This window comes from Bubalus kerabau, chromosome 5 (assembly GCF_029407905.1).
Source record: "Bubalus kerabau isolate K-KA32 ecotype Philippines breed swamp buffalo chromosome 5, PCC_UOA_SB_1v2, whole genome shotgun sequence".
Classification (NCBI taxonomy): Eukaryota; Metazoa; Chordata; class Mammalia; order Artiodactyla; family Bovidae; genus Bubalus; species Bubalus kerabau.
Genome location: NC_073628.1, coordinates 109,321,866 through 109,344,185, shown reverse-complemented (window position 1 = coordinate 109,344,185; position 22,320 = coordinate 109,321,866). Strand labels below are relative to the sequence as shown.

Sequence of the window (22,320 nt, the reverse complement as noted above, 5' to 3'; positions counted from 1 at the left end):
ACTTCTCAACGTGATTTTGAACTGATCTCCTTCAGAGAAGTCTTGACCTAAGATTAGAAAACCAATCACATCTCCCAAAGCACTTCCCTTTCCTTCCTGAATAGATTCCTGATCTCCATGTATCACACAATATCTAATTGACACTTGATAAGTGGATGACTTATTTTATTTCTTTTCAGAACAGCACTACTGTCTTTGTGAAGTAGCTTTAATTCTTGGACATTTTGATAATTTTTTATGGCCAAAGATCCCCAGTGATGCTTTAAAGTTTTATTTATCTTATCTGCTGTCACAAATCAATAACTCCTTCCTGGTTTCACACCCACAGCTACTACTACTAGTATTGGTAAAGCCCAGTCAATATTTCTAGAATGAACCTAGGAAGGAGCCTTCTTTGACTTCAATAGCCCTCCCTCATTCTTTATCTTCCCTAAATGTAATCTGATTCCATTCATTCCTCTGCAGATTGACAAAGACTCAATCAGGATTAACCAGAGGGGCAGTGTGAAACATTATCAGGTATCATTTTCTGATTGGCTGTTGGTAGTAGGAAAGAGTAAGATGTGATTAGAAAGGTCTATAAAAGCCCTCAGTACCAAAGAAAGGATACAGAATCTTCCAGCTCCAGAGGTACCACCTGGGCTCTCCATCATGTCTGAGATCTGAGTAGCCTGGTAATATACCAGGCTTACCACCCACATCAGAGCTGGTAAGTTACAGACTATGGACACCTTCATTTTACCCATGGTCAACTGGTGTTGAATGGTGGCATGCACCTTGGGATGGCAGGAGAGCTTTTAAAAAGTATTTCTTGAGACTTCCCTGGGGCTCCAGTGGTTAAGGTTCTGCTCTTCCACTGCAGGGGGAACTTGTTCAACCTCTGGTCCAGGAACAAAGATCCTACAGGTGATGTGGCCAAAATGAATAAATAAAAATAAATGAATAGAAGTATACTTTCAGGTGTACTCATTTAAGGTTTTGGTTTGGCCTCTAAAGTAGTTTAGACTTAATCCCAAATATTTGGATTGGTGCTTTGGCTTATATCATTTTTAAATGTCTTAATCAAGCAGATGCCCTTTTAATGAAAGATGTTTGCTTGGAATTTTATTTCCTGAAATTTAAAATATTTAATTTGTACACATACAGCATTCATTTTAGGGGTATCTCCTGACCTTTCCCACCCCAGTTAACTGTGGGAACTCAAGATGGAAGCTGTGTTGGTCCACATGATGTTTTTATTCCCATACTTTTAAGGCTCTAAGTGATATTTTAAGCATTTTTTTCTGAAAGGATGAAGCTCAGCCTCCAGCTCCCAGTAACTACTTCCCAGTGGAATGTTATTAAGCAAAGCAGTGGATGAATCAGTGGTTGCATTTTTCCCCCTCTACTTGTGACAGGCAACTGGCACTAAGGCACTTCTATCACCAGGTCCAAGCCTGGTCTGCTCACTCCCACAACAGGCCAATGAATTCAAGAGGTGAGATACTAGGTGTTGAGGCAAGGAATATGACTTTTATTCAGAAAACAGCCTGACCAAGAAGATGGCAAACTAATGTCTCAAAATAACCATCTTGTTGGAGGCTGGGTGCCAGATTCTTTTATAGAACAGAGAGGAGGAGGAGTTGAGGAAGTAAAGTAGAAAGGCAATAATATCTTGCAAGTATCTCCTGGAATGTCCATCCTTGGGGAAGGGGTGTGTTAATCTCTTCATTCTTGCAGTCCTTCACAGTTGGGCAGGGGCAAATTATCTCCCTGTGAGCTGAAAAAAGATGCTTTTAGTTTAGTCTTCAGGCAGAGGGCCAGAGTTCCCTGAAGCAGACCATTATGTATGATTGTAATAACAAAAGCAACAGATTCAAGTCAATGAGAGAGATCTATTTTGGAGAGTGAATTGGCTCTTCCCTGCAACAGTTCCACCACCACTAGAGCAGTGGCCTTGGCCCTGAGTAGGCTCCTCTCAAGGGTGGGAGAAACAAACTGAAGTGTGCTCCTGATTTGCCTGAAAAGAATGTCTTGTTCCTTGGAAGTACCCACAGGATTCCTTTTGGAACCAAGTCAGGATGAGTCTCCAGACCCAACCCAGACTCTTGAACCTGGCAGCAGTGAGCCTGCTGAGGGATGAGGCCTTGGCCATCACAGCTCTGGAGTACCTGCCCATCGAACTCTTCCCCACACTCTTCATGGAAGCCTTCTATGGGAGTCGAAGTGAGACCCTGAAGGCCATGGTGTATGCCTGGCCCTTTGTCCGTCTGCCTCTGGGGGGCCTGATGCAAAAGCCTCACTTGGGGACCTTACAAGCAGTTCTGGATGGTCTTGATATCCTGCTTGCCCAGAAAAATCATTCCAAGTAAGTCAAATCCAGGTAGCCTAGTAGGTTGATAGACATCATGAAGAAACACTTGGGGTCAAGAGAGTGAATGGTCAAAGAATGGACCAGAGACTTTTGATGATGCCAATGAAGACTTTCAGAGTCCTTGGCTATTGCTGAGCTCACTTTGGGGAAATGCCTCCTGGCAATGAGAGAGTGCCTAAGATGCCAGGAAACCTAAAAGAACATGCCTGACATCCTTCTAGTGATGCTTATGGGTACTAGAAGCAGAGACTGAGGAAGGATGGAAGGGGAAAAGCAGGAAGGTGAGGCGGAGAGGAAAGAAGAGGGCAAGGCTGTAGGAATGTCAAGTATAATCTCAGGTGGGAAGTCAGAGTGTAGCCTCAATTCTAAGTCTGTGGTTTTATTCTGTGGTTTCCTTCAAACAGCCAATCTGCTGTTTCCCCACAGGAGGTGCAAACTGCAGGTGCTGGATTTAAGGAATACTGGCCAGGACTTCTGGAAAATGTGGTCTGGATCAAGTGTCCATGTGTCCTCAAGCTCATCAATGACACCAGTGGCTGAGGTCAGGTCAAGGACAGAGCAGCCGTTGGCTCCTTTAGAGGTGTTCATAGAACTGCACTTCAAGGAAAGTATCATAGATGACTTCCTCATCTACCTCATGAGGTGGGTGGAGCAGAGAAAAGCTTCCATACACCTGTGCTCTAATAAGCTGAAGATCGCGTCAATGTCCTTAGAAAATATTGTGCAGGTCCTGGGTATAGTGCAACTGGACTGTATTCAGGAAGTGGAAGTGAGTTGCATTTGGCATCTGTCTACTCTGGCCATGTTTGCTCCTTTCTTGGGCCAAATGAGTAATATACAGAGACTCCATCTCTCCCACATCCATGGGCTAGCATTTGAAGAGGAGGAAGAGTATCACCATGCTGTCCAAATTACCTCTCAGTTCCGCAGGTTGTACCACCTCCGGGATCTGTATTTGGAGACTCCCTCCTTCCTTGAAGGCTGCCTGAACCAGATGCTCAGGTGAGTGTGCACCACTGGCCTGGTAACAGTGTACCCAACACTAGAAAGTCAAAAGCACTCCTCCCTTTGATACTGTGATATCATCAGTTCAGTTCAGTTGCTCAGTCGTGTCCGACTCTTTGCGACCCCATGAATTGCAGCACACCAGGCCTCCCTGTCCATCATCAACTCCTGGAGTTACCCAAACTCATGTGCATTGAGTCGGTGATTCCATCCAGTGTGATAACATATAACCACCCAAATCAAGGTAGCGGCCCAAACTAGGATGGAGGATATGGAAAGGGCCACTCTTCTAGGAAGATACAGACTAAGTGTTAGGATGTACGGGTAGTAGGTATGTAATTTTTTCACTGGTCTTCCCAGGTGCCTCAGTGGGTATAGAACCTGCCTGCAGTGCAAGAGATACTGGAGATATGGGTTCGATTCCTAGCTCTGGAAGATCCACTGAAGGAAGGCATGGCAACCCACTCCAGTATCCTTGCCTGGAGAATGCCACGGACAGAGGAGCCTGGCCGGCTACAGTCTATAGGTTGCAAAGAGTTGGACACGACTGAAGCGACTGAGCACAGCACAATTTCTCCAGTAGGAAGAGATATCTTTCCTAGATGACTTTGGAAAAATAGATAAGCGAAGGGGGACTTTGAAAAGGGAAATTTGCATTAGTCCTGAGCATTTCTTAATGAAAGTTCCATGCTCTCCAGTTTTGTGACCGCAAGGAACCTGTCTCAAATTCCAAGTCTGTAACAGGTTATCTTTTTATTCAGATAAGGTAATTAACAGATAGTAAATGCATGATTCAGGAGATGATGATAATAGAGCAGGAGTCAAAAGAGATCTTAAAAATTGGTAGGTGCCTTGCAAATAATGTAGGGATGTAAGTGAGCCACTGTGGACTGTTATTTCCAATGGATGTTGTAGGATCTTCCCCAAACTGATCCTCTATGCATATCACCCAGATGCCTTGAGATAAGGGTGTGTGTGCAAGCTCAGTCACTTCAATTGTGCCTGGCTCTTTAAAACCCTATGGACTATAACCTGCCAGGCTCCTCTATCCATGGGATTCTCAGGCATGAATATGGGATGGGTTGCCATGCCCTTCTCCAGAGGATTTTCCCAACCCAGGGATTGAATTCACCTCTCTTATGACTCCTGCACTGCAGGCTAATTTTTTACCCACTGAGCCACCTGGGAAGGCTGAGAGAGAAGACTGCCTCAGGGCAAGTCATGTGCCTAAGTAAGCTTGAATAGGAAGCACTTTAAGTAAGTCTCTTTTAAAAAAAAATTTATTTATATTAATTGGAAGCAAATTACTTTACAATATTGTAGTGGTTTTTGCCATACATTGACACGAATAAGCCATGGGTGTACCTGTGTTCCCCATCCTGAACCCCCCTCCCACCCTATCCTGTCATCTCAGTGCACCAGCACTGAGTGTCCTGTCTCATGCATCGAACCTGGGCTGGTGATCTATTTCACATATGGTAATATACATGTTTCAAGGCTATTCTCTCAAATCATCCCATCCTTGCTTTCTCCCATAGAATCCAAAAGTCTGTTCTTTACATTTGTGTCTCTTTTGTTTGTATATAGGTTCATCGTTACCATCTTTCTAAATTCCATTCATATGCGTTAATATACTGTATTGGTGTTTTTCTTTCTGACTTACTTCACTTTGTATAATAGGCTCCAGTTTCACGCACCTCATTAAAACTGATTCAAATGCATTCTTTTTAAGAGCTGAGTACTATTCCATTGTGTATATGTACAACAGCTTTCTTATTCATTTGTCTGCTGATGGACATCTAGGTTGCTTCTGTGTCCTAGCTATTGTCAACAGTGCTGTGATGAACATTAGGGTATACAGGTCTCTTTCAGTTCTGGTTTCCTCAGTGTGTATGCCTAGCAGTGGGATTGCTGGGTCATATGGCAGTTCTATTTCCATTTATTTAAGGAATCTCCACACTGTTTTCCATAGTGGCTGTACCAGTGTGCATTCCCACCAACAGTGTAAGAGGGTTCCCTTTTCTCTGCACCCTTTCCAGCATTTATTTTATGTAGACTTTTTTATAGCAGCCATTCTGACCGGTGTGAGATGGTACCTCATTGTGGTTTTGATTTGCATTTCTCTGATAATGAGTGATGTTGAGCATTCTTTCATGTGTTTTTTATCCATCTGTATGTCTTCTTTGGAGAAATGTCTGTTTAGTTCTTTGGGCCATTTTTTGATTGCATCGTTTATTTTTCTGGGATTGAGCTGCAGGAGTTGCTTGTATATTTTTGAGATAAATTCTTTGTCAGTTGTGTTGTTTGCTATTTTTTCCCATTCTGAAGGCTGTCTTTTAACCTTGCTTATAGCTTCCTTCATTGTGCAGAGGCTTTTAATTTTAATTAGGTCCCATTTGTTTATTTTTGCTTTTATTTCCAGTACTCTGGGGGGTAGGTCATAGAGGATCCTGCTGTGATTTATGTCAGAGACTGTTTTGCCTATGTTTCCTTCTAAGAGTTTTATAGTTTCTCATCTTACATTTAGATCTTTAATCTATTTTGATTTTATTTTTGTGTATGGTGTTAGAAAGTGTTCTAGTTTCATTCTTTTACAAGTGGTTGACCAGTTTTCCCAGCACCACTTTTTAAAGAGATTGTCTTTCTCCATTGTATATTCATGCCTCCTTTGTCAAAGATAAGGTGTCCATAGGTGTGTGGATTTATCTCTGGGCTTTTTATTTTGTTCCATTGATCTATATTTCCATCTTTGTGCCAGTACCATACTGTCTTAATGACTGTGGCTTTGTATTATAGCCTGAAGTCAGGCAGGTGATTCCTTCAGTTCCATTTTTCTTTCTCAAGATTGATTTGGCTATTCGAGTTTTTTGTATTTCCATACAAACTGTGAAATTATTTGTTCTAGTTCTTCGAAAAATACTGTTGATAGCTTGATAGGGATTGCATTGAATCTATAGATTGCTTTGGGTAGTATACTCATTTTCACTGTATTGATTCTTCCAGTTCATGAACATGGTATATTTCTTCTATTTGTGTCATCTTTGATTTCTTTCATCAGTGTTTTATAGCGTTTTATATATGGGTCTTTTGTTTCTTTAGATAGATTTATTCCTAAGTATTTTATTCTTTTCGTTGCAATGGTGAATGGAATTGTTTCCTTAATTACTCTTTCTGTTTTCTCATTGTTAGTGTATAGTAATGCAAGGGATTTCTGTTTGTTGATTTTATATCCTGCCACTTTACTATATTCATTGATTAGCTCTAGTAATTTTCTGGTGGTGTCTTTAGGGTTTTCTATGTAGAGGATCATGTCGTCTGCAAACAGTAAGAGTTTTACTTCTTTCCCAATCTGGATTCCTTTGATTTCTTTTTCTTCTCTGATTGCTGTGGCCAAAACTTCCAAAACTATGTTGAATAGTAGTGGTGAGAGTGGGCACCCTTGTCTTGTTCCTGACTTTAGGGGTAATGCTTTCAATTTTTCACCATTCAGGATAATGTTTGCTGTGGGTTTATCATACATGGCTTTTATTATGTTGAGGTATGTTCCTTCTATGCCTGCTTTCTGGATGGCTTTTATCATAAATGGATGTTGAATTTTTTCAAAGGCTTTCTTTGCATCTATTGAGATAATCATATGGTTTTTATCTTTCAATTTGTTAATGTGGTGTATCACACTGATTGATTTGCGAATATTGAAGAATCCTTGCATTACTGGGATAAAGCCCGCTTGGTCATGATGTATGATTTTTTAAAATGTGTTGTTGGATTCTGTTTGCTAGAATTTTGTTGAGGATTTTTGCATCTGTGTTCATCAGTGATATTGGCCTGTAGCTTTCTTTTTTTGTGACATCTTTGTCTAGTTTTGGTATTAGGGTGATGGTGGCCTCATAGAATGAATTTGGAAGTTTACCTTCCTCTGCAATTTAAGAGTTTGATTAAGATAGGTGTTAGCTCTTCTCTAAATTTTTGGTAGAATACACCTACAAAGCCGTCTGGTCCTGGGCTTTTGTTTGTTGGAAGATTTTTGATTAGAGTTTCGATTTCCGTGCTTATGATGGGTCTGTCAAGATTTTCTATTTCTTCTGGGCTCAGTTTTGGAAGCTAATACTTTTCTAAGAATTCATCCATTTCTTCCAAGTTGTCCATTTTGTTATCATATAGTTGCTGATAGTAGTCTCTAATGATCCTTTGTATTTCTGTGTTGTCTGTCATGATTTCTCCATTTTCATTTCTAATTTCGTGGATTTGATTATTCTCCTTTTTTTTCTTGGTGGATCTGGCTAATGGTTTGTCTGTTTTATTTATCTTCTCAAAGAACCAGCTTTTAGTTTTGTTGATTTTTTTCTACAGTCTCCTTTGTTTCTTTTTCATGTATTTCTGCCCTAGTTTCTGTGATTTCTTTCCTTCTACTAACCCTGGGGTTCTTAATTTCTTCTTTTTCTAGTTGCTTTAGGTGTAAAGTTAGGTTATTTATTTGCCTTTTATTTTGTTTTTTTTTTGAGGTAAGCTTGTATTGCTATGAACCTTCCCCTTAGTACTACTTTTACTGAATCCCATAGGTTTTGGGTTGTGTTTTCATTTTCATTCATTTCTAAGCATATTTTGATTTCTTTTTAGATTTATTCTGTGATTTGTTGATTATTCAGAAGCATGTTGTTTAGCCTCCATATGTTTGTATTTTTAATAGTTTTTTTTTTCCTGCAGTTGACATCTAAAATACCGCATTGTGATCAGAAAAGATGCTTGAAATGATTCAATTTTTTGAATTTACCAAGGTTAGATTTATGGCCCAGGATGTGATCTGTCTTGGAGAATGTTCCATATGCACTTGAGAAAAAGGTGAAATTCATTGTTTTGAGGTGAAATATCCTGTAGATATCAATTAGGTCTACTTGGTCCATTGCATCATTTAAAGTTTGTGTTTTCTTGTTAATTTTCTGTTTAGTTGATCTATCCATAGGTGTAAGTGGAGTATTAAAGTCTTCCACTATTATTGTGTTATTGTTAATTTCCCCTTTCATACTTGTTAGCATTTGCCCTACATATTGCGGTACTCCTATGTTGGGTGCATATATATTTATAATTTCCACAGTTTATTGTGATCCACACAGTCAAAGGCTTTGGCATAGTCAATAAAGCAGAAATAGATGTTTTTCTGGAACTCTTTTGCTTTTTCCATGATCCAGCAGATGTTGGCAATTTGATCTCTGGTTCCTCTGCCTTTTCTAAAACCAACTTGAACATCGGGAAGTTCACGATTCATGTATTGCTGAAGCCTGGCTTGGAGACTTTTGAGCATTCCTTTACTAGCGTGTGAGATGAGTGCAATTATGCGGTCGTTTGAGCATTCTTTGGTATTGCCTTTCTTCGGGATTGGAATGAAAACTGACCTTTCCCAGTCCTGTGGCCACTGCTGAGTTTTCCAAATTTGCTGGCATATTAAGTGCAGCACTTTCACAGCATCATCTTTCAGGATTTGGAATAGCTCAACTGGGGTTCCATCACCTCCACTAGCTTTGTTCGTAGTGATGCTTTCTAAGGCCCACTTGACTTCACATTCCAGGATGTCTGGCTGTAGGTGAGTGATCACACCATCGTGATTATCTGGGTCGTGAAGATCTTTTTTGTACAGTTCTTCTGTGTATTCTTGCCATCTCTTCTTAATATCTTCTGCTTCTGTTAGGTTCATATCATTTCTGTCCTTTATCGAGCCCATCTTTGCATGAAATGTTCCCTTGTATCTCTAATTTTCTGGAAGAGATCTCTAGTCTTTCCCACTCTGTTGTTTTCCTCTATTTCTTTACATTGATCACTGAGGAAGGCTTTCTTATCTCTTCTTGCTCTTCTTTGGAACTCTGCATTCAGATGTTTATATCTTTCCTTTTCTCCTTTGCTTTTCGCTTCTCTTCTTTTCACAGCTATTTGTAAGGCCTCCCCAGACAGCCATTTTGCTTTTTTGCATTTCTTTTCCATGGGGATGGTCTTGATCCCTGTCTCCCTTACAATGTCACGAACCTCAGTCCATAGTTCATCAGGCACTCTATCTATCAGATCTAGTCCCTTAAATCTATTTCTCACTTCCACTGTATAGTCATAAGGGATTTGATTTAGGTCATACCTGAAAGATCTAGTGGTTTTCCCTACTTTCTTCAATTTAAGTCTGAATTTGGCAATAAGGAGTTCATGGTCTGAGCCACAGTCAGCTCCTGGTCTTGTTTTTGTTGACTGTATAGAGCTTCTCCATCCTTGGCTGCAAAGAATATAATCAATCTGATTTCGGTGTTGACCATCTGGTGACGTCCATGTGCAGAGTCTTCTCTTGTGTTGTTGGAAGAGGGTGTTTGCTATGACCAGTGCATTTTCTTGGCAAAACTCTATTAGTCTTTGCCCTGTTTTGTTCCATATTCCAAGGCCAAATTTGCCTGTTACTCCAGGTGTTTCTTGACTTCCTACTTTTGCATTCCAGTCCCCTATAATGAAAAGGACATCTTTTTTGGTTGTTAGTTCTAAAAGGTCTTGTTGGTCTTCATAGAATTGTTCAACTTCAGCTTCTTCAGCGTTACTGGTTGGGGCATAGACTTGGATTACTGTGATATTGAATGGTTTGCCTTGGAAACGAACAGAGATCATTCTGTCATTTCTGAGATTGGATCCAAGTACTGCGTATCGGACTCTTTTGTTGACCATGATGGCTACTCCATTTCTTCTAAGGGATTCCTGTCCCCACTAGTAGATATAATGGTCATCTGAGTTAGATTCACCCATTCCGGTCCATTTTAGTTCACTGATTCCTAGAATGTCGACGTTCACTCTTGCCATCTCTTGTTTGACCACTTCCAATTTTCCTTGATTCATGAACCTAACATTCCAGGTTCCTATGCAATATTTCTCTTGACAGCATCAGACCTTGCTTCTATCACCAGTCACATCCACAGCTGGGTATTGTTTTTGCTTTGGCTCCATCCCTTCATTCTTTCTGGAGTTATTTCTCCACTGATCTCCAGTAGCATGTTGGGCACCTACTGACCTGGCGAGTTTCTCTTTCAGTATCCTATCATTTTGCCTTTTCATACTGTTCATGGGGTTCTCAAGGCAAGAATACTGAAGTGGTTTGCCATTCCCTCCTCCAGTGGACCACATTCTGTCAGATCTCTCCATCATGACCCGCCCATCTTGGGTTGCCCCATGGGCATGGGGTTGCTCCTCCCAGCCACTGCCCTTGGCCTCGGGCGTGGGGTCGCTCCTCTCGGCTGTTCCTGTGCTGTCGCAGCCTGGCACTGTTGGCTGCCACCCCTGACCTCGGGCACAGGGTAGCTCCTCTCGGCTGCTTATCCTGACCTCGGGCACAGGGTAGCTCCTCTTGGCTGCCGCCACTGACCTCGGACGTGGGGTAGCTCATCTCGGCCACGCTATGTGTGCCAGTTGCAGCTGCCCACACTATGCGCTATGATTTCAATAACCTCAGATATATAGATGACACCACCCTTATGGCAGAAAATGAAGAGGAACTAAAATGCCTCTTGATGAAAGTGAAAGTGGTGAGTGAAAAAGTTAGCTTAAAGCTCCATTCAGAAAACGAAGATCATGGCATCTGGTCCTATCACTTCATGGGAAATAGATGAGGAAACAGTGAAAACAGTGTCAGATTTTATTTTTTTGGGCTCCAAAATCACTGCAGATGGTGACTGCAGCCATGAAATTAAAAGACGCTTACTCCTTGGAAGGAAAGTTATGACCAACCTAGATAGCATATTCAAAAGCAGAGACATTACTTTGCCAACAAAGGTCCGTCTAGTCAAGGCTATGGTTTTTCCTGTGGTCATGTATGGATGTGAGAGTTGGACTGTGAAGAAAGCTGAGTGCCGAAGAATTGATGCTTTTGAACTGTGGTGTTGGAGAAGCCTCTTGAGAGTCCCTTGGACTGCAAGGAGATCCAACCAGTCCATTCTGAAGGAGATCAGCCCTGGGATTTCTTTGGAAGAAATGATGCTAAAGCTGAAACTCCAGTACTTTGGCCACCTCATGCAAAGAGTTGACTCATTGGAAAAGACTCTGATGCTGGGAGGGATTGGGGGCAGGAGCAGAAAGGGACAACAGAGGATGAGATGGCTGGATGGCATCACTGACTTGATGGAAGTGAGTCTGAGTGAACTCCAGGAGTTGGTGATGGACAGGGAGGCCTTGTGTGCTGCGATTCATGGGGTCGCAAAGAGTCGGACACGACTGAGAGACTGAACTGAACTGAACTGATATTTATTATTGTTATATCTTCTTCTTGGATTGGTCCTTTGATCATTATGTAGTGTTGTCCTTTGTCTCTTTTCACAGCCTTTGCTTTAAAGTCTGTTTTATCTGATATGAATATTGCTACTCCTGCTTTCTTTTGGTCTCTATTTGCATGGAATATCTTTCTCCAGCCCTTCACTTTTAGTTCATATGTGTCCCTTGTTTTGAGTTGGGTCTCTTGTAGGCAACATATATAGGGGTCTTATTTTTGTATCCATTCAGCCAGTCTTTGTCTTTTGGTTGGGGGATTCAACCAATTTATGTTTAACATAATTATTGATAAGTATGATCCCATCGCCATTTACTTTATTGTTTTGGGTTTGAGTTTATACACCCTTTTTGTGTTTCCTGTCTAGAGAAGATCCTTTAGCATTTGTTGGAGAGCTGGTTTGGTGGTGCTGAATTCTCTCAGCTTTTGCTTGTCTGTAAAGCTTTTGATTTCTACTTCATAGTTGAATGAGATCTTTGCTGGGTACAGTAATCTGGGCTGTGGGTTATTTTCTTTCATCACTTTAAGTATGTCCTGCCATTCCCTCCTGGCCTGAAGAGTTTCTGTTGAAAGATCAGCTGTTATCCTTATGGGAATCCCCTTGTGTGTTATTTGTTGCTTTCCCCTTGCTGCTTTTAATATTTGTTCTTTGTGTTTGATCTTTGTTAATTTTATTAATATGTGTCTTGGGGTGTTTCGCCTTAGGTTTATCCTGTTTGGGATTCTCTGGGTTTCTTGGACTTGGGTGGCTATTTCCTTCCCCATTTTAGGGAAGTTTTCAACTGCTATCTCCTCAAGTATTTTCTCATGGCCTTTCTTTTTGTCTTCTTCTTCTGGGAGTCCTATGGTTCGAATGTTTGGGTGTTTACTATTGTCTCAGAGGTGTCTGAGGTTGTCCTCATTTCTTTTAGTTCTTTTTTCCTGTCTGTTTCCTTTATTTCCACCATTCTATCTTCCATTTCACTTATCCTATCTTCTGTCTCAACTATTCTATTGTTGCTTCCCTCCAGAGTGCTTTTGATCTCAGTTATTGCATTATTCATTATTGATTGACTCTTTTTTATTTCTTCTAGGTCTTCATTAAATATTTCTTGCATCTTCTCAATCCTTTTCTCTAGTCCATTTACCTGTAACTCCATTTTGTCTTCAAGATTTTGGATCATCTTTACTATCATTATTCTGAATTCTTTTCAGATAGACTTGCTATCTCCTCCTCTTTTGTTTGGTTTGGTGGGCATTTACCATGTTCCTTTACCTGCTGAATATTTCTCTGCCTTTTTATTTTGTTTAGATTGCTGTGTTTGGGGTGGCCTTTATGTATGCCAGAAGTTTGTGGTTCCTCTTTATTGTAGAGGTTGCTCCTTGTGGGTGGAATTGGACTAGTGTATTGTTAAGGTTTCCCATTTAGGGAAGCTTGTTGTTGGTGTTTTGGTGGGTGGAGTTGGATCTCTTTTCTCTGGAGTGCAATGAAGTGTCCAGTAGTGAGCTTTGAAGTGTCTATGTTTTTGGTGTGACTTTGGGCAGCCTATATTTTAACTCTCAGGGCTCTGTTCCTGCATTGCTGGAGAATTAGCATGGCACTGTCTTGCTCTGGAACTTGTTGGCTCTTGGGTGGAGCTTGGTTTCAGTGTAGATAGGGAGGCTTTTGGATGAGCTCTTGTAGATTAATGTTCCCTCAAGTCAGGAGTTTTCTGGTGTTGTCAAGTTTTGGATTTAAGCCTCCTGCCTCTGGCTTTCAGTCTTATTCTTACAGTAGCCTCAAGACTTCTCCATCTGTACAGCACAGATGATAAATCATCTAGGTTAATGGTGAAAAGATTCTCCACAGTGAGGGACACCCAGAGAGGTTCACAGAGTTAACACAGAGAAAAGAAGAGGAAGGAGGGAGATAGAGGTGACCAGGAGGAGAAGAGGGGGAGTCAAAAGGGGAGAGACCAGTCTAGCCAGTAATCAGTTCTCTAAGTGTTCTCCACAGCCAAGAACACCCAGAGAAATTCACAGAGTTAAGTAGAGAAGAGAAGGAGGAGGGAGGAGACAGAGGTGACCTAGGGGAGAAAAGGGAGAGTCAAAGGGGGAGAGAGCAACCAATTTAGTGATCATAACCCTAAGTAAAAATGGGTACTGAAGATTAGATTCTTAAAGGTACAAAATTGATAATAAATACCAAAAAGCAAAGCTTAAAAATTTAGAGTAGAGGTTAGACTCTCAAAGATACAATATTAAAAATACAAAGCAAAATCAATCACAAAAACTATAAAAAATATATATGAAATTTGCTTTAAAAATAGGGTCTTTTTTGAAAAGTAATAGTAAGTTATAAAAATGAAAATTAAAGGAGTAATAAAGAACTAAAAAAGTAAAAAGTGATAATAGTGAAACTGTATCTAGGAATTTCTCTGGAGCTGTTGAGGGCAGTGTGGAGTCAGTTTAGTTTCAGATAGTTCCTTGTTCCAGCTTATACTTCTTCTCAAGGTCTATAGACCCCTTCCAATGCTTAGTCAATGCTAACTACAGGGTTTTAATCTGTTGCACCTGTCACTTCCAGGGCAGGTCTCTCTTCTTTATTTTGGCTTCCTCTGTTTGCAAGTCTCTTCAGTTTCTAATTTCCACCCTGGCACAAGGGGGCGAAGGTGATCATTTATTTAGGCTCACTTGTTCAGTTGGGAAATGGGGAGGGAGAAACACTGTAAACATATATCACTGGCGTGTGTGGGGAATTTTTGCAGTGTATGGACCACACTGGGTTTGCCTCAGCTCACCACAGCCTGTGCTTTCCCAGTCTACACTGCTCAGGCTCCAGGTTTCTCTATAGGGGAACTGTCCTAAGTGGGCCCTAGGTTTTGTGCACTTCTGAGGTCTAAGCTGCTCAGGTTCAGGGTCTCAGGTATGCCGCAAAGGCACAGATTCAGTTGGGCGTGCGTTTTGTGCCCTTCCCAGGTCCAAGCAGCTCAGGCGACCAGATGCTTGGTGAGTGCACTGTCCCAGGTGGCCAGTGTGTCTTAATCACCTCCCCGGTCCCTGCTCAGTTTCCTGGGTGCACTGCAAGAGCACCGTCTCAGGTGTGAAATGTGTCTCCTCTGGGGAGCTGATCTCTGGCTGAGACCCTCCTGGCAGATGTCAGTCATCCAGGATCCCAGGAAGACTTGGTTAGCAACTGGGAGCCTGCTCACAGTTTGGTGTAGGATGCCATCTCTGGGGCTGAAATTGCCCCTTGTCTTCTGACTCTGGCTGCCGCCCGCCTGCCTCTCTTCCTCTGGCGGGGGGATGGGCTGGTCCACAGCCAGCTAGCTCTCCTTTGGTGTTTGCTCAGTCCTGTGTTCTGTGAGTGGGCCAGGCTGCACCTTAGGTTAGAACTTTTCAAGGGAATGTACTCTGTCTCTCTCTCTCTCTCTCTTTTTTTTCTGTTTCCGGCTATCCCACAGTTTCAGTTGCTATCTCAAGTTAGCTCCCTCAGATTGTCCTCAGGGCATTCAGGCCCAGTCCTTACCCTAAGCATGCAATCCATGCCTCCCTGTTCAGCCCCCACTCGGTGGTAGCGGATGCAAACTTCTGGGCTACTTCTCTGCTGGGAGTTGCAGTTAGGTGCATATTCATTGTTATTTTTTTTTCCGCCCTCCCAGTTATGCTGCCCTCTGAGATTCTAAAACTCCCCACAGACCTGCCAGTGAGAGGGTTTCCTGGTGTTTGGAAACTTCTCCTTCACAACTCCCTCCCCGGGACAGGTTTCCACCCCTCTTTTGTCTCTCTTTTTGTCTTTTATATTTTGTCCTACCTCCTTTCAAAGAGAATGGGCTGCCTTCCCGGGTGCCTGGTGTCCTCCAGCAGTGTTCAGAAGTTGGTTTGTGGAAGTTGCTTGGCATTCAAACGATCTTTTGATGAATTTGTTGGGGAGAAAGTGGTCTCCCTGTCCTATTGCTCCACAATCTTAGGACCGCCCCCTAAGTATGTCTCTTATGACCAAAATTCAGTGATGCTCATACTTTATTAGGGCTTCCTTGGTGGCTCAGATGGTAAAGAATCTGCCTGCAATGTGGGAGACCTGGGTTCGATCCCTGGGTTGGGAAGATCCCCTGGAGAGAATCTCCTCCACAGTATTCTTGCCTGGAGAATCCCCATGGACCGAGGAGCCTGGCAGGCTTCAATCCATGTGGTCACAAAGAGTTGGACTTGACTGCAACTAAGCACAGCACAGCACATACTTGGTTGCAACAAGATGTCAGGCTCTCCTGAATTTGTTTTAGTCTATTCCATTATGTCCATTCATCCTCATAATGAAGTGGAATATGTTTTACTCTTCTTGACACCTCAGGAAAGAGAGTATTTGAGATTGTATGTATTTAATCCAGTCACACAAGGAGGATGAAATGATTCTGGTTGAAATAAAATTGGGCATTCTGGGTTTGATCATTATCAGATGGTCAGACCACACTTGGCCTTGGACAGATCTTTTATCTCTTAACTTGAGGTTACAGTCCACCCCAGATTTTAAAAGACAGCTATTTTTCTCCCCAGGTGCCTGATGACTCCCTTGGATAACCTTGCTATAATTCACTCTCTCCTTACGGATTCAGACTTGACCCATCTGTCCCAATGTCCAAACATCAGTCAGCTAAAGGGCCTGGATCTGACTGGTGACCTCCTGACATACTCCAATGCTGAGCACCTCTCAGTTCTGCTGGAGAAAGTTGCAGGCACACTTGAAAAACTGGACTTAAACATGTGTGGGATTAGTGACTTCCATCTTGAAGCCATCCTGCCTGCCCTGAGCCATTGCTTCCAGCTCAAGTCCTTCAGCATGTGTGGAAACCTCGTCTCCATGGCTATCATGAAGAAGATGCTGCGACACACCTCCGCACTGCCCAGTTTAAATAAAGAGCTGTATCCTATCCCTCAGGAGAGTTTGCTCTCTGGGGAAATCCATCAACCACAGAGACTTGCACAGTGTCGGGCTGAACTGTTTGAGATTCTGAAGGATTTAGGACGTCCTAGGACCATTTGGATTAGCTCTATCTCCTGTCCACAGTGTGAAGGTCATGCATTCTATCATCCTGAGCCCATTATATACCAGGGAAATATCCTTGCCTAGTTGACTGCCTATATCACAAATTTTGTTGGATACTAAAAGCTAGTACAGATTTGCATCATAAGGGAATAGAAACTCATGGTTTCAGATATCTTCTCAATGTGAATATGAGAAGAAAAAGTGATTCAGCAAAGGTGCAGGATTGCAAAGGGAAAAAAGAGGAAAAGGGGGCTTGGAGGACAAGTGTCCTAAAGAGCCAGAAAGATGAACCTAAATTCATTAGGTGGATTTGGAGCTTTTGACATATGAAGTTACCCATGGTTGGATGTTTCTAAAGATATGGTCAAAAATAAAGAGGCTCTCAGTGTAAACTTACTGCTGTTTCTCTGATGTATTATTCAGTTTTCTCATTTTATACATCAGGAGTCTCCAGACGCTGATAAAAGATTAAGGCACTGAATTGTCTATGATCTGAAACATTACCATTTAAGGAAGTTCTGTATTCTTTCTCTGTTGTCTCTTCCCTTTGCACTTATTTCTGAGGCTGATCACTGGGTTAATACACAGAAAGGGGAACATACTCAGTGTTCAATGAGCCATTGAAGAGCTCTTGGTAGGGCCCTCACTGCTGATTCAGGTCATGATCCTGGACATGACCAGTCCTCATGCTTCTCCTGCTGTGTCCATAAGTCTCAGCCACTGCTGGGAAGGTTGGAGAATGCACAGGAGAGATCGGAGTTATCTCTCGGGATAGACATTCTGAGCCTCAGATCTCCTAGGCTACTTGCTTATAGATCAGACCAAAGGATAAAAATTACTTTGACAAGTAGGGCTTGTTAGCTTGGTAATAAAAAAACTAACAGAAACTAGGTATACAAGGTTAGTACAAAAGTTAGTACAAGGAAAGAAATCTTAAAGATGAGAGCAGAAATAAATGAGATAGAAATGAAAACAATAAAAGAGATCAATGAGTTTTGTTTTTTATATCAATGAGACTAAAAACTGATAGCAAAATTGATAAACCTTTATCCAGACTTATCAAGAAAAAGAGGGAGAGGACTCATGTCAATAAAATTAGAAATGAAAACAGATAAGTTACAACTGACAACACAAACACAGAGGATTGACAGACTCCCACAAGCAACTATTTACTAATAAAATGGACAACTTACAAGAAATGGACAAATCCTTAGAAAGGTACAACCTTCTAAAACTGAACCAGGAAGTAAGAGAAAACATGAACAGACCAAACACAAACACTAAAATTGAAAAGTGAAAGTGAAGTCATTCAGTCCTGTCCGACTCTTTGTGACCCCATGGACTGTAGCCTACTAGGCTCCTCCCTCCATGGGATTCTCCAGGCAAGAGTACTGGAGTGGGTTGCCATTTCCTTCTCCAGGAAAACTGAAAATTTGAAACTGTGATTTAAAAACTTCCAGAAAACAAAAGTCCAGGACCAGAGGTAGAATTCTCCACAGGAGAATTCTATCAAACATTTAAAGAGTTAACACCTATCCTTCCCCTATTTCATCAAGCTGTAGAGCAAGAAACACTCCCAAGTTCATTTTATGGGACCACTATCTCCCTGATACCAAAACCACACAAAGATATGCTCAAAAAAGAAAATTACTGGCCAATATCACCGATGACCATAGGCACAAAAATCCTTAACAAAACACTACCAGATATTAATAGAATCCAACAATATATCAAAAAGATCATACACCATGATCAAATGGGATTCACCCCAGGGATGCAAGGATTCTTCAGTATATGCAAATCAATCAGCATGACACACCACATTAACCAACTGAAGAATGAAAAACATCTATGAAAAAATCTCGATAGATGTAGAATAATCTTTTGACAAAATTCAACACCCATTTATGATTAAAATGAAAGGACAAACAAAACTGGTAAACCTTTTAGCCAGACACTTTAAGTAAAAAACAGAGAAGATTCAAATCAATAAAATTAGAAATGAAAAAGAAGAAGTTACAAGTGACACCTTATTTTTATGGAAAATGTCCCAGGGAAGTAGGCATAAAGGGAACTTGTCTCAACATAATAAATATATGACAAACTCACAGAAAATATCATTCTTAACAGTGAAAAACTGAAAGCATTTCCTCAATGACCAGGAACAAGACAAGGATGTGTACTCCTGTCCCTATTATTTCACATAGTTTTTAAAGTCCTAGCTTTGGCAATCAGAGAAGAAAAAGAAATTTTAAAAAAATCCAGTTTGGAAAATATAAAGTGAAACTCACTGTTTACAGATAACATGACTGTATAAATACAAAATCCTAAATATACTACTAGAAAACCAGTAGACCTCATCAATGAATTTGGTAATATTAAAGTTTACAAAGTTAATACACATAAGTCTGTTGCATTCCTATATACTAACAATAGAATATCAGAAAGAGAAATCAAACAAATTATCCTATTTAGTATTGCATAAAAAAATAAAATACCTAGAAATACATCTATCTAAGGAGGCAAAAGACCTGTACTCAGAAAACTATAAGGTATAGATGAAAGAAATAAAAGATAACACAAACAGATGGAAAGATAGACCATGTATTTTTTTTTTGGAAGAGTCAATATGGTCAAATGACCATACTACACAAGGAAATCTATAGATTCAACACAATCCCTATCAAGTTACCAATAGCATTTTTTACAGCATTAGAACCAAAAATTTTACAATTTGTATGGACACAAAAAAGACTATGAATACCCAGAATAACTTTGAGAGAGAAAAATGTAGCCGTATGAGACAGAAAAATGAGGCTCTCTGACCTCAGACTTTACAACAAAGCTATAGCAATTAAACAGTACTGGCACAAAAACAGAAATATAGAACCATGGAACAGGATAGAAAGTCCAGTGGTAAACCCACGCATCAGTTGTCATCTAATCTCTGACAAAGAAGACAAGCATATACAATGGACAAAAGATAGTCTTTTCAATAAGTGGTGCTGGAAAATTGGACAGCATAAAAAGAATAAAAATTAAGCATTCCCTAACACCAAACACAAAAATAAACTCAAAATAGACTAAAGAACTAAATGTAAGTTTGGATACTGGAAAACTCTTAGAGGAAAGCATAGGAAGAACATTCTCTGACATTAATAATAGCAAGTATTAATTTCAAAATATACAAGCAGCTCATGCAGCTCAATACCAGAAAAATAAACCACCCAATTAAAAAATGGGCCAAAAAGCTGAACAGACATTTCTCGAAAGAAGACATACACATAGGTAACAAACACATGAAAAGATGCTCAACATCACTCATCAGAGAAATGCAAATCAAAACCAGAATGGCTGCTATCAAAAAGTCTACAAAAAATAAATGCTGGAGAGGGTGCAGAGAAAAGGGACCCCTCTTACACTGTTGGTGGGAATGCAAACTAGTACAGCCATTATGGAAAACAGTGTGGAGATTCCTTAAAAAACTGGAAATAGAACTGCCGTATGACCCAGCAATTCCACTGCTGGGCATACACACTGAGGAAACCAGAATTGAAAGAGACACGTGTACCCCAGTGTTCATCACAGCACTGTTTACAATAGCTAGGACATGGAAGCAACCTAGATGTCTATTGGCAGACAGATGGATAAGAAAGCTGTTGTACATATACACAATGGAATATTACTCAGTTAATAAAATGAACATGTTTGAATCAGTTCTAATGAAGTGGATTAAATGAGCCTATTATACAGACTGAAGTAAATCAGAAAGAAAAACAATAAAGTATATTAACACATATATATAGAATTTAGAAAGATGGTAACAATGACCCTATATGCAAGACAGCAAAAGAGACACAGATGTAAAGAACAGGACTTTTGGACTCTATGGGAGAAGGCAAGGGTGGGATGAGTTGAGAGAATAGCATGGAAACATGTACATTACCATATATGAAATAGATGACCAGTGTCAGTTTGATGCATGAAATAGGGCACTCAAAGCTGGTGCACTGGGACAACTCTGAGGGATGGAATGGGGAGGGAGGTGGGAGGGGAGTTCAGGATGGGGGACTCATGTACACCCATAAATGTATGGCAAGAACCACTAATGTAAAGTAATTAGCCTCCAATTAAAGTAAATTAATTAAAAATATTTTTGGATCCACCTCCTGGAGTAATGAAAGTATACAAATAAATAGGACCTAAATAAATTTAAAAGTTTTTGAACAGCAAGGGAAACCATAAAAAAAAAACAAAAAACAGACAACACAGAGTGGGAGAAAATATTTGCTAATGAAGCAACCAGCAGAGGATTATCATTTCCAAAATATACAAAATTCTCATACAGCTCTCTCTCTATATTTATATATGTATGTGTATATATATTTATGCATATGTATGTGTGTGTGTATATATATATATATATATATATATAAACAGCCAATCAAGAAAATGGGCAGAAGATCTAAATAGACTTTTCTCCAAAGATGACACACAGATGGCCAAAAGGCACATGAAAATATGCTCAGCATCACTAACTATAGAAGAAATGCAAACCAAAACTACATTGAGGTATCACCTCACATCCTCAGAATGACCATCATCAAAAAATCTACAAGCAGTAAATGCTAGAGAGGATATGAAGAAAAGGGAACGCTCCCACACTTGGTGGAATGTAAATTGGTACAACCACTGTGGAACAGTACGGAAGTTTCTTTAAAAACTCAAAATAGAGCTACCATATCGAAATACCCATATGCTGGGAAAGATTGAGGGCAGGAGGAGAAGTGGGTGGCAAAGGATGAGATGGTTAGATAGCACCACTGACTCAATGGATATGTGTTTGAGCAAACTCCGGGAGATAGTGAAGGACAAGAAGTCTGGCATGCTGTAGTCCATGGGGTCACAAAGAATTGGACACAACTGAGTAACTGAACTGAACTGAACTGAACTGAGTAACTGAGAAACAACAACAACAATATGATCCAACAGTCTGCCTGTGCATGTCCTGTAGAAGATCATTATATAATTCAAAAAGCTACATCCACCCAACTTTTCATTGCAGTGCTCTTTACCATAGCCAGGACACAGAAATAACCTAAATGTCCATCTACAGACGAATGGATAAAGAAGATGTAGTACATATATTTGATGGAATAGTAGTCAATCATAAAAAGGATGAAATAATACCAGTTGCAACAATGTTGATGGACCTAGAAATTGCCATACTAAGTCAGACAGAAAAAGACAAATATATGATACTGTTTATATGTGGAATCTTATAAAAGGGTAAATGAAGTTATTTACAAAACAGAAGTAGAGTCGCAGATGTAGAAAACAAGCTTATAGTTACCAGAAAGAAAGGGGGATGAATAAATTGGGAGTTTGGGATTGATATATACACACTATATTAAAATAGATAATGAATAAGGACTTACTGTATAGCACAGGGAACTCCAGTCAATACTCTGTGATGATCTGTGTGGGAAAAGAATCTAAAAAGAAGGGATATATGTATATGTGTTATTCATTCACTTTGTTGTACAGCTGAAACTAACACAACATTGTAAACCAGCTATACTCCAGTAAAAAGAAAAAAGAATAAAAAGTTCTTTGCCTAACAAAAAGAAACCAGAAACAAAAACGTCTTCAGGGGCTATAGAGAATATCATGACATGTTTTACA

At 40.4% G+C, this 22,320-nt stretch overlaps 1 protein-coding gene across 2 annotated transcripts; it reads left to right on the top strand.

Moving 5' to 3' along the window:
* The first annotated feature begins 556 nt into the window (after window positions 1-556).
* LOC129653213 (melanoma antigen preferentially expressed in tumors-like) lies at window positions 557-17,031 on the top strand. 2 transcript variants are annotated; one of them, XM_055582663.1, is made up of 4 exons: window positions 557-709; window positions 2,028-2,347; window positions 2,780-2,995; window positions 16,146-17,031. In XM_055582663.1, the coding sequence occupies exons 2-4, from the start codon at window positions 2,061-2,063 to the stop codon at window positions 16,717-16,719; spliced, it is 1,077 nt and encodes a 358-aa protein (XP_055438638.1). In that variant the 5' UTR covers window positions 557-709; window positions 2,028-2,060; the 3' UTR covers window positions 16,720-17,031. The 2 variants fall into 2 exon arrangements, with proteins under 2 accessions (XP_055438638.1, XP_055438636.1); XM_055582661.1 differs by having other exon boundaries at window positions 2,780-3,355.
* Window positions 17,032-22,320: the final 5,289 nt, after the last annotated feature.